Raw genomic sequence first — 12054 nt, 5'->3', positions numbered from 1 at the left:
AAAAAATATGAACATGTACATGTCTGATCATAAACATATCAAAACATGGCAAGCGAGATCTCCATTACACACCGTGCCATCAATATAGGATCGGATCTGACAATATTTCCGACAGCTGACGCAGAAATTCCAGTGTTCCTGTACAAGGTGACATATTCTGTTGATAGCCATATTAAAGGTGCTCTTAGCAAAAGCAGAAAACCTCATTCAAAATACAATACCTGATTTCTAAGTCAGTAAACGTACAAGCATCATTAGGGAATTTCGAAATATAAATTAGCCTAGTATTAATGTTTCGGTATACTAAATTGGCCCAATTTATCATTAATATTATTAATTTGGCTCGTTGTCGTATACTGTGTTTTATATAACTCCAATAGCTGATATGTCTAGATTTGCTTCTAATCCTTTATACATATTAAATAAATATTAGTCCATTTTATCATAACTTACTTTTCGATTCGTTATGGGTAGATGACAGACAGCTCGTGTCATATTTAAACATTGAGAGGCTGATATAAGACAGTTAAAGATCGACCTCTGTTTGTCAAAAATGAGACTGATAGTGAACTTCATTACAGTGAGGACAGGAATCCCATCATAATCTAATTTCCATTCAACTGTTCTGTCCTACCTTTCGTGATGTCTCTAACACCTTTCCGCAGCACCAGATTTTCTCCATCCTCCCGCCGCCAGACAATTTTTGGCACAGGATGGCCAGTGGCGCGGCAGATCAGCGTCGCATTCTCTCCCTCTTGTACTGTGATATCCGAGCTTGTTTCCTCGTCGATGATGTCAGGAGGAACTGAAAAATATGGAAGAGATCGGAATTAAAAATATGTAGAAATGAAATGAATATGCCATCCTTCTTTCACCGGAAATAATTCAATAGGTCTCAATTTTCAATAATCAAGTCCCCTATTTCATTGCAACGTAGGTTTACATCGGGCACTATATATGTTGACTGTTCCAATTGCCACTATATCGTCGTTGTCACAGCAAAACCTCGTCTCTCCCAATGTTCTTCCTATCCATTATTTTCCTTAAGACTGATCACGCCTCCCAGCTACATATGGATATGTACCCCATCAGAACAACGTTCGTTGTGTTCTTTCTTCTATGGTAATCCTTAAAGGAAATTGTACCTTGTCGTACCACGCTCTACGAATGTACGTTTGCATGGCGTATTTACGCACTCCTAAAGCCCTAAGGTTCATTTACCTTTACACATTAGCATAGGAAAATGAACACAACGAAAATTGTACTAATGGACTCCATATCCAAATGTGTCTGGGAGAATAATGGATAGGAAGAGTATTGGAAGATATGAGGTTTTGCTGTAACAGCGACGATATGTAAGTGTGTGTGAATATCGTCTCGAAAGAAAAAAAACATTATGTTACAGCTTTCACCTACCAAGCGACCGCTGCTCAGCCCGAGTGCCTTCACATTAATATGGGAATAGCGTTCAATTCGTCCAATCCTTTCCATCGTTATTCTTGTCTATCTAGACAGGGGCCCCAATTAAACTCGCAATCGCTCGTCATTTACAATGAAGTAGGCTGGATGGATGGCGAACCAGCTTGGGTCCGGGTAGAGTTCCCTGACTTGGCTGGGAATCGAGTCCGGGTCACCTTTTAAGAGGAAGGCTCACTACCTCTAGAATGCGAGCCAGAAGAATAATTTCTAGATCCATAGGATATATTAGCACATTGCGGACCGGTCCCGAGAAAACTCATGCATGCCTGGCCGAACGTTGCGGACCGGTCCCGAGTTATCTCGTATAAGCAGCAGCCTGAAGTTTAGTGCTATCTTTTGGTATATACCGGAACTATTTGGAGGTCAAGGGTGCTAGAACTCTTATGTATGGTTCTACACAATCGATAGTCGCATTTCTTTTCGATTATTCTGCATATCATAGCTTTCCTTTGCATTTCCTGACAACATGCTTACAAAGTTTGAAGAGCCATGCAAGATGGCAGCGCACACGGATCGCACGTGTTTAGACAGGGATGAAATGATTCGCGTATTATGTGCTGATACAGGCTCAGAATGTCGAAGTGATGCTGAATATTTAGAGTTTGATGATGAAATACATTCTAACGGAAATGTTTCAAGTGATGACGCGTAGATACCCTTATTTTCAAGGTGTGGAACTCACGTGGCGCAGGACGAGACTCATAATTGTGTTACGGGTGTAAATATTCTAAATATTCTAAATATTGTAAATAATATAGTGTTTTCTGACAACTAGATTATGGACAACAGTAAACCTAGACTAGAGGATTTTGAATATGCTCCTGATATAAAGGTATGGCCTAATGAACCTGGAAACGTAGGGCAAGTATCAGTACTTCTGTGAGGACTTTTTCATTATGTAGCTGAGCAGACAAACTTATACTATGAGCAGAATTCACATTCTCATAACGTACCCCGTAAAACCAAAAGTGGACTAATGTCCCTAGGAGGGAAATTAAAAAATTGTTTTGTGTATATTGATAGGGCAGGTTAAGAAACCGTATCTGAAAGATTACTGGCCAACCGATCCCCTAATAGAAAACCATATATTTCGGAAAATTATGAGCCGAAATAGATTTCAGCAAATACTTACCTAACTGCATTTCAACTACTAATCAGAAATACCTCCAGAATAAAACACAGTAGTCCTTCAAAGGCTAGTAGTGAAGTTCTGGCAGTTTATTTGAATGCATGCACTCCAGTTTGGAGGTAGTTAGAAAGTGGCTGGGAACAGGGCTGTGCATGGGGTGAAGGGCACCCGGTCCCCAATGTGTTAGTAAGACTTAAAATTTGCAAAAATTGATCATACAACAGGTTACGTAAAGTTTCATCATTCCTACCTCTGTGTTAGGCTGAAATAATTTCAACTACACGCTCAACCACAAACTGAACCAATACTACCGGTTGACGGACAGAGACTATTATTGTGAGCCATCATCTACGATAAGATTAGTTATAGAAATATTCGATGTGACTGACAACTTTATTTCAATCAGACCACCCTAAATGGAATCTACTATTTCCAGGTAAAGCGTGGGTTCGCAGAAGTGCGTGGAAGTGTGCAGATAGAATTAGGAATGCTCATGATTTCACAGGGTTGGCGGAAATGTTATTATCTCAATATTTCCCATATGCATGAGTGGGAAACCTGAACAGAGGCAATCACTCAATCAATCAATCAATCAATCAATCAATCAATCAATCAATCAATCAATCAATCAATCAATCAATCAATCAATCAATCAATCAATCAATCAATCAATCAATCAATACTGATCTGCATTTAGGGCAATCGCCCAGGTGGAAGATTCCCTATCTGTTGTTTCCTAGCCCTTTCTTAAATGATTTCAAAGAAATTGGAAATTTATTGAACATCTCCTTTGGTAAGTTATTTCAATCCCTAATTCCCCCTCCTATACACGAATATTTGACCCAATTTGTCCCATTAAACTCCAACATTATTTTCTTATTGTGATCTTTCCTACTTTTAAAGACACCACTCAAAATGTATTTGTGTACTAATGTCATTCCATGCCACCTCTCCACTGACAGTTTGGAACATACCACTTAGTCGAGCAGCTCGTCTTCTTTCTCCCAAGTCTTCCCAGGCAAAACATTGCTACTCTTTTGTCGGAAATCGCCCAGGAAAAATCGAGCTGCTTTTTTTGGATTTCTTCCAGTTCAAGGGTACCATACACTGGAACCATACTCTAGTTGGGGTCTTACGAGAGTCGTACATGCCCTCTCCTTTACATCCTTACAACAACCCCTAAACATCTTTATAACCATGCGCAGAGATCCGTATCCTTTATTTACAATCCCATTTATGTGATTACCCCAATGAAGATCTTTTCTTATATTAACACCTACTGTAGATACTTGTAATGATCCCCAAAAAGAACTTCCACCCCATCAACGCAGTAATTAAAACTGAGAGGACTTTTCCTATTTGTGAAACACACAAAATACAATTGCCTGCTGTCCATCTCACAACATTATCGAGGGCATTTTGTTGTTGCTCACAAACTTGTATCTTATTTAATACCCTATGCAGAATAACACGCTCCGCAAAAAAGCCTTTTGTCTGATTCTACACCTTTACTCATATCATATATATGTATAAGAAAATATTTAGGTTCAATAATACTGTCTTGAGGAATTTCCCTCTTAATTATTACAGGGTCAGACAAAGCTTCACCTACTCAAATTCTCTGAGATCTATTTTCTAGAACCCATTCAGTCACTCTTTCGTCTAGTCCAATTGCAATCATTTTTTGCCATGATCCACCCTATCAAATGCTTTAGACAGGTCAATCGCGATACAGTCCATTTGATCTCCTGAATCCAATTTAACTGCTATACCTTGCTGGAATCCTACAAGTTGAGCTTCAGTGGAATAACCTTTCCTAAACCCGAACTGCCTTCTATCGAACCAGTTATTAATTTCGAAAACATGACTAATAAAATCAGAAAGAGTGCTTTCCCAAAGCTTACATGCAACGCATGTCAAACTTACTGGCCTGTAATTTTCAGCCTTATGTCTATCACCCTTTTCCTTTATACACAGGGGCTACAATTGCATCTCTCCATTCATTTGGTATAAGTCCTTCAAACAAACAATATCAAATAAGTACTTGAGGTATGGTACTATATCCCAAACCATTGTCTTCACTATATCCCCAGAATTCTTATCAATTCGCGCCGATTTCCAAATTTTCAACTTGTATATCTTATTGTATATGTCCTTATTATCATATGAAAATATTAATACTTCTTCAGCGTTAGGTCACCTCCACTATCTGGACATTATTATTGTAATCAACAATCTTCACATACTGCTGACTGAATACTTCTGCCTTTTGAAGATCCTCACATACACACACCCCTCGTTCATTAATGGTTCATGGAATGTCCTTCTTGGAACCTGTTTCTGCCTTAAAGTACCTATATATACCCTTACATGCATACATATATACATTATCATTATAGACGATTACGCCTTTCAGCGTTCAGTCTGCAAGCCTCTTTGAATTAACTAAACGTAGCCACAATATTCTATTTCCAACTAGTGATGTGGTCTCATTTCGTTCTATACCATGGAACTGAGTCTAACCATCATCGTCTTGGTCTACCTCTACTTCTCTTAACTTCCATAATAGAGTCCTTTATTCTCCTAGGTAACCTATCCTCCTCCATTCGCCCAACATGACCACAACACCGAAGCCGGTTTATGCGTACAGCTCTATCCATCAAGTTCATTCCTAAATTAGCCTTTATATCCTCATTCCGAGTACCCTGCTACCATGGTTTCCACCTGTTTGTACCAGCAATCATTCTCGCTACTTTCATATCTGTTATTTATAACTTATGAATAAGATAACCTGAGTCAAACCAGCTTTCGCTCCCTTAAAGCAAATTTGGTCTGAAAACAGACCGATGTAAAAGTAGTTTCGTCTGGGAGCTGGACTTATAGAATATTGTTGATAGCAACTGCGAGCTCACTGCATTAGCTTTACGACAACTTGATTCAATCTCATTTATTATATTACTATCCTGTGAGAACACACAACCTAAATACTTGAAATTATCGAAATGTTCTAGCTTTGTATCACCAATCTCACATTCAATTCTATTGAATTTCTTACCTACAGACAACAATTTGGTCTTCGAAAGGCCAATTTTCATACCATACTCAATGCACATATTTTCAAGTTCCAAGATATTGGAATGCAGGCTTTCGGTACAATCTGCCATCAAGACCAAGTCGTCAGCATAGGCCAGACTTCTTACTACATTTCCATCTAACTGAATCCCCCCCCCTGCCATTTTATACCTTTCAGCAGATAATCCATGTAAACTACGAACAGCAAAGGTGAAAGATTACAGCCTTGTCTAGCCCCTGTAAGTACCCTGAACCAAGAACTCATTCTACCATCAATTCACACTGAAGCCCAATGTCAACATAAATGCTTTTGATTGATGTTAATAATCTACCTTTAATTCCATAGTCTCCCAGTATAGCGAACATCTTTTCCCTCGGTACCCTGTCATATGCTTTCTCTAGATCTACGAAACATAAACACAACTGCCTATTCCTCTCGAAGCATTTTTCAGTTCCCTGGCGCATATCGAAAATCTGATCCTAACAGCCTCTCTGTGGTCTGAAACCACACTGATTTTCATCCAACTTCCTCTCAACGACTGATCGCACCCTCCGTTCCAAGATGTCAGTGAATACTTTGCCTGGTATACTAATCAATGTGATACCTCAATAGTTGGTGCAATCCTTCCTGTTCCCTTGCTTATAGATAGGTGCAATTACTGCTTTTGTCCAATCTTAAGGCACCTTACCAACACTAAATCCTATTCTTACTACTCTATGAAGCCATTTTATCCCTGCCTTCCTAGATTACTTCACCATTTGAGGTCTAATTTTATCTATTCCTGCTCATTTATGACAGTGGAGTATATTTACCATCCTTTCCACTTCCTCAAGCGTAATTTCAACAACATCATTTTCCTCCTCCCCATGCGCTTGACTGATCGCAACACCACCAGGAAGATTTCCTTTTATGTTGAGTCGCCTTGACAAAGTATACTGCAATGTATTCGAAACGTCGCCAAACTGTACGTGATGTGCAGACAAGTACAACACGGTTCAACCCGCAAATTAAATTAAATAATTCTTCACACCGTGGAAGCTTCACTTCTAAGATACTCAAAACACTGTTCATTTCCTTTTTCCCTCCCTTCCTCAGATTCGTTTTTACTGTCCAGAAAGGTTTCCCTGCTGCATGACCTAGCCTTTCCAGGTTATATTCAAAATCTTCCCACGACTTCTTTTTGGATTGAACAACTATTTGATCGCTTTGTTTCTTTCATTTTCGTACAAATCCCTGTCTGCCTTGGCTCTTGTTTGAAGCCATTTTTGATAATCCACCCTTTTTACGTTTACAAGTTGCTCTCATTTCATCATTCACCAAGATTTTCGCTCTTTTTCCATCCTTACACACAGTTGTTCCTAGACATCCCCTTGCTGTTTCTACTACAGCATTCCTGTATGCCACCCATTCTCTTTATATACCCTGCACCTGCTTATTGTCTACTTTTCGACTTTCTCACTAATCATATCCATTTACTTCTGTCTAATTTTCACGTCCTGGAGATTTTCTACCCTTATTCGTTTCAGACAGATTTCACTTTCTCTTACTTAGTTCACTACAGATCAGATAATGGTCTGTATCATCGAAAAATCCTCAGAAAACTCGCACATTGCTAAGAGATTTCCTGAATTCGAAGTCGGTTAATATATAGTCTATTTTGGATCTGGTACCCATAGCCTCCCATGTGTAGCGGTGAATAGCCTTATGCTTGAATAATATATTCGTAACTGCTAAACCCATACTAGCACAAAAGTCCAGCAAACGCTTCCCATTCCCTTTAGCTTCCATATCTTCCCCACATTTACCAGTTATCATTTCGTCTCCTTCAGTTCTGATTCCAACTCTCACATTGAAATCGCCCATTAGCACTATTCTATCTTTGCTGTTGACCCTGACCACGATTTCACTCAATGCTTCATAAAACTTATCAACTTCATCCTCATCTGCGCCCTCACATGGTGAATACACAGAGGCAATTCTCGTCCTATTTCCTCCAAATGTCAAATCTCCCCATATCATGCGCTCATTTACGTGCCTAACAGAAACTATGTTGCGTGCAATGGTATTCCTGATAAACAGCCCTACCCCATACACTTCCCTTCCCTTTCTAACACCCGTCAGGTACGTTTTATAATCTTCTATCTCTTCCTCGTTATCTCTCCTTACCCGAATATCACTTACTCCTAGCCCATCCAGATTCATCTTCTTAGCTGACTCAGCCAGTGCTACTTTCTTTCTTCCATAAGCCCCATTAATATTGATAACTCCATATTCTAACATTTTTCACTAAAATTTGTATGACTGCCAATTATGCTTGCCATCATGTTATCCTTAGCTGACTTCTTTGCTACACTGAATTTCTTAGAAAGTTCCTTCAATTTCTCCTTACTTCCTTACTTCTACTCTATTTCTTTCCATCCTGCACCTCCTCCTTGGTGTCTTAATTTCTCTATTATAATAAGGTGGGTCTTTACCATTCCTTACCATATTTAAAAGTACAAACCTATTTTCACGTTCCTCAACAATTACTTTAAACCCACCCCAGAGACTGTTTACATTTTTATTTACCGTTTTCCATCGATCGTAGTGGTTTTCCAAAACTCCTCATGCCTGCTTTATCAGCCATATGGTACTGCCTAATAGTCCTATTGTTACGACCTTCCTTTCTATCACATTTATTTTTAACTATAAAACACAGTTTCAAGATCACTAATACCCTCTATTTCTTCGGTTTGTCTATAAAGCTCATCTGCTTTTATCAGCACCACGTCCACGATATTGTTTCCCTCCAGTTGGTTCCATCACTTTTTGAACCAGCTGTCCATCAACGTTAGAGTATTTGCCATTTGTTGGTCATGCTTCATAAAACTTGTCAACATCCCCATCTGCGCCCTCACATGGTGAATACACTGAGACAATTCTCGTCCTAAATCCTCCAACTGACATATCTACCCACATCCCAAATATCATTTAGTAAATTAAGAGGGCGCCTGTGAGAGTTTCCTGATTTAACTTTAGAATATCGTACAGTACGAAAATGGGGGGATAATTTTCATACTTTGACTCTGCTCTGTACAGTACAAGGAAATTAAATTTTTGTAGTGAAGATGGATAGTTCTTCCTCTGTTTCATAGCAAGATTTCATGGAAGACCAATTGGTCCCAGCTATAAATACGCTACGGAAACAAAACCTTAAGGTATATCCTACCGCTTTCTTTAGTTATCAAGAAGGTGCTATTGCATAATAATCATTTGAGCTCACTTGTACACTTAAATAATATGTACAGATGTTTCCACATAATTAATAATGAGGATTGCTGCATGAGAATTGGTTTCATTACTATCTCTCTGCCACTTTCGTATTGTTAAATTAAAAGTTGAGAGTGAGACAGATAGGTGAAGCCAGCAAAGTTGCTATAAACCTTAACACAAGACACAGCATACTCTGAAGGTTGTACCAAAGAAGAGGTAGCTCTGGATTCAGCATTAAATATTTGTGAAATATGTTCACATCTCATTACAAAATCGCCAAGGAGCATAATGCATTACTCCACAAAAGCGTGTTCGTCTTATATTAGATGGGAGAAGCTGCTCTTTTATATATGGTGGGCGGAAACCACGTAAACTAGTTAAGTGAGCGTTATGGAACTGGGGATACTGATAAATAATAATAAAAAGTATGTTGATACCCTGTGGCGTTGCCGCTTTTTCATCTGCTGAGGTTAGCCAATCAGACTGCTTCGTGGGCGAATTCCAATGGGCTTTGCGAGGCGGAGTTGCTAAATCTTAACGTTCCTTAAATCCAGCTTGAGTGCTACCTCGAGAAATCATCAATAAACACAAATTCATCGTAGGTTTCAATTGTTGTCACCGTAGCGTACTTGATAGGATGCGATTCTGTCAATTCGGAAGTCCGTGTTCAATTCCCTACCCTGGCAAACGTTTCTTTTTCGTCCGGTCCTCTTTATTCACGTGCAGATTTAGCAACACCGCCCTGCAAAGCCCAATTGAATTCGCCCGCGAACCGATGTGATTGACTAAATTACGCAGCTGATAACATGACAAACACCCTGTTCACGTTGTTTCCAACCTTCCTGTATACAAACGGTCGATCTTACGAGTGATTATGTTAAACTGAACGACACAAAAATGCCACCTACAGGACAAAATCGATGATCTATAACCATGTTCTTTCAAGTTCCATTTACCTCATTACGCAGGAGAAGCGATCTCATTTTTGGGCAGGAAATTGATAACTTATTTATTATCATAGGCTGAAATTGTGAACTTTTTAGGCTTCTATTTAATTTTAAGATATATTAATGAATAAACCATTCCAAACATTGGAAAGTAATCAGCTACAGGGTGGTGGTGGTGGACATTGAAGAAAATAGCTTACAGAAATAGATTTAATTCAGAGATGGAGGACATAGATCATTATGATTCATGTTACCACATATATTCCCGTGCTTCGCTACGGTATTCTAACTTGCATACAGATTTCTACGTGAATTTCTTTACCCGAAGTGAGTGAGATTATATTAAATCGCATGTCTCTTAGCGCTATCCAAGAAACAAAACAGGGGGGGGGGGGCGACATACGTTGTTTCCATTATAAGGTGCGCGTTGGTTGATGACATTGGAACTCCACACTTCCTACAGCCATTCACAATCGAGTTCGGAAGTTTCTACTACAACGACAGGCTCACATGCCAACTGCCATTCGCCTTTTCCTAATGCCAGTTAAAATCGAGTTGGAGGGATTTGATTATAATCGAGAAATGCAGCGCTAACTAACGTATAAATAATAGAGATACGACAATGCGTCATGAAATCAAAGCTAAAGTTCTCCCCAAATTGAGCGGCGATTTTGTCATCTCCCTTGAGAAATGACACCGTTTAGAAAGCAGTTACTCCGATACAAAAGTCATTGAAATTAACTCCGCATCACGACACTTTCCGGGGTCTAAAGGGTGTACATTTGAATAGCATGGAAGTTTAGCTCAAAGAACGAGTCTCCAGTGACCAAACGAAATTTTTTACATAACAAAAATTGTTTAATATGAAGGGACGTTTCACATAGAGTCCACGGATTTTACAAGAAATGCACACTAAACGAGAAAATGGAAGAAAACTGTTGTGATTTTCTTATAAATCCCAAGTCTATTCAGTGATTTTTAAATTATATGCATCAGAAAACTTCCTCTACATGAGTATACTCTAAATGACTGATGTTGGAACAGACGGACAAACCTACATGAAAGCTTAAAACCACTTACATGGTTTTGAGTTGACCTAAATCGGATAAATATCGGAAAAAATGGCAAAAGAAACGAAATTACAGACATCGTACCCCCCCCCACACACACAACTTTATTTATGTAGATAAGCATGGGCATGTTTATAAGTGCAGACCTTCATTTCGAGATCTAATGTTTTTTAACGGTACGTCATATCAACAAGCGGATTCTGCCATCAGACGCCCCTTTTAGCGTTCTACATGGCTGGTCCTACGACATATTCTCGTATCTCTTACATTTATTTGTCAGATTGAGTTAGAGTCATTGACTAGGGTGAAATTTGGTACAATTTTCACATATTAATCTTTTCTTTTCGTTTTTCTAAAATACTCATGTCACAGCTGGGATCATAAAATTTGGCAAACATATGCCCACTGGTCGTGTAGGTGTGCGTGCTGAATGTGATAATACTATATTTCTTATAATTATTTCAAACGATAATATATACGTGTAAAAATGTTAAAATTAACTTGAAATCGAGAAATACAGCTCTATTTATCAAATACGGGATAGAGATACGACAAAAAGTCATAGGACCAAAGTTTCAGATATCTCCAGATTGAACGGCGATTGTGCTATCTGTTTTGTGATACGACTTACCATTTAGCCACCAATTACCCCGAAACTATGGTCTGCACCGTCATTGAAATTGCCTCCATATTACGAAATTGTAGGGGCCAAAATGACATGCATTCGAACAGCATGGAATTTGTCCTCAAAGGAGAGCGTGTTCAAGTTTCTCGATTAGCACTCGCCCTAGTTGTCCGTATGAGCCACCTATCTCCGGAGAGATATGTATTTTGTGAGTTACCGATACCGGTGCACTTTAGCGCTCCTCTGTCGGTCATTATTTGAAATAGTTATTTAACGCGTAAAATATTATTAAATACTTATTTAATGGCTTGTAGGTAGTTTTCGGTTTATACGGAGTAATTAGCACGCGAGAGGTCGCTCCCGCGGTAGTTTGCTGCACTTTGTAAATATTTGTTAATAATTTAGTGGCTAGCCACTGTAGGGCTTAGGGCGCTCGTTTCATCCCTCCACTCCCTCTCTCCCACCTGACGTTGATTATC

The 12054-nt window shown here is 39.1% G+C and overlaps 1 protein-coding gene across 1 annotated transcript in view; it reads right to left on the bottom strand.

Moving 5' to 3' along the window:
* The window catches only part of LOC136858336 (lachesin), a 1056232-nt gene that overhangs the window by 462396 nt on the left and 581782 nt on the right, over positions 1-12054 (bottom strand). Inside the window, exon 3 of the mRNA XM_067137802.2 lies at positions 635-805. Coding sequence (XP_066993903.2) covers positions 635-805 — 171 coding nt within the window. The remainder of the gene's footprint in view (positions 1-634; positions 806-12054) is intronic.

This window comes from Anabrus simplex, chromosome 1 (genome assembly GCF_040414725.1).
Source record: "Anabrus simplex isolate iqAnaSimp1 chromosome 1, ASM4041472v1, whole genome shotgun sequence".
Taxonomy (NCBI): domain Eukaryota; kingdom Metazoa; phylum Arthropoda; class Insecta; order Orthoptera; family Tettigoniidae; genus Anabrus; species Anabrus simplex.
Note: the sequence above shows the minus strand (reverse complement) of the source record. Positions and strands in the feature narration are given on the sequence as shown.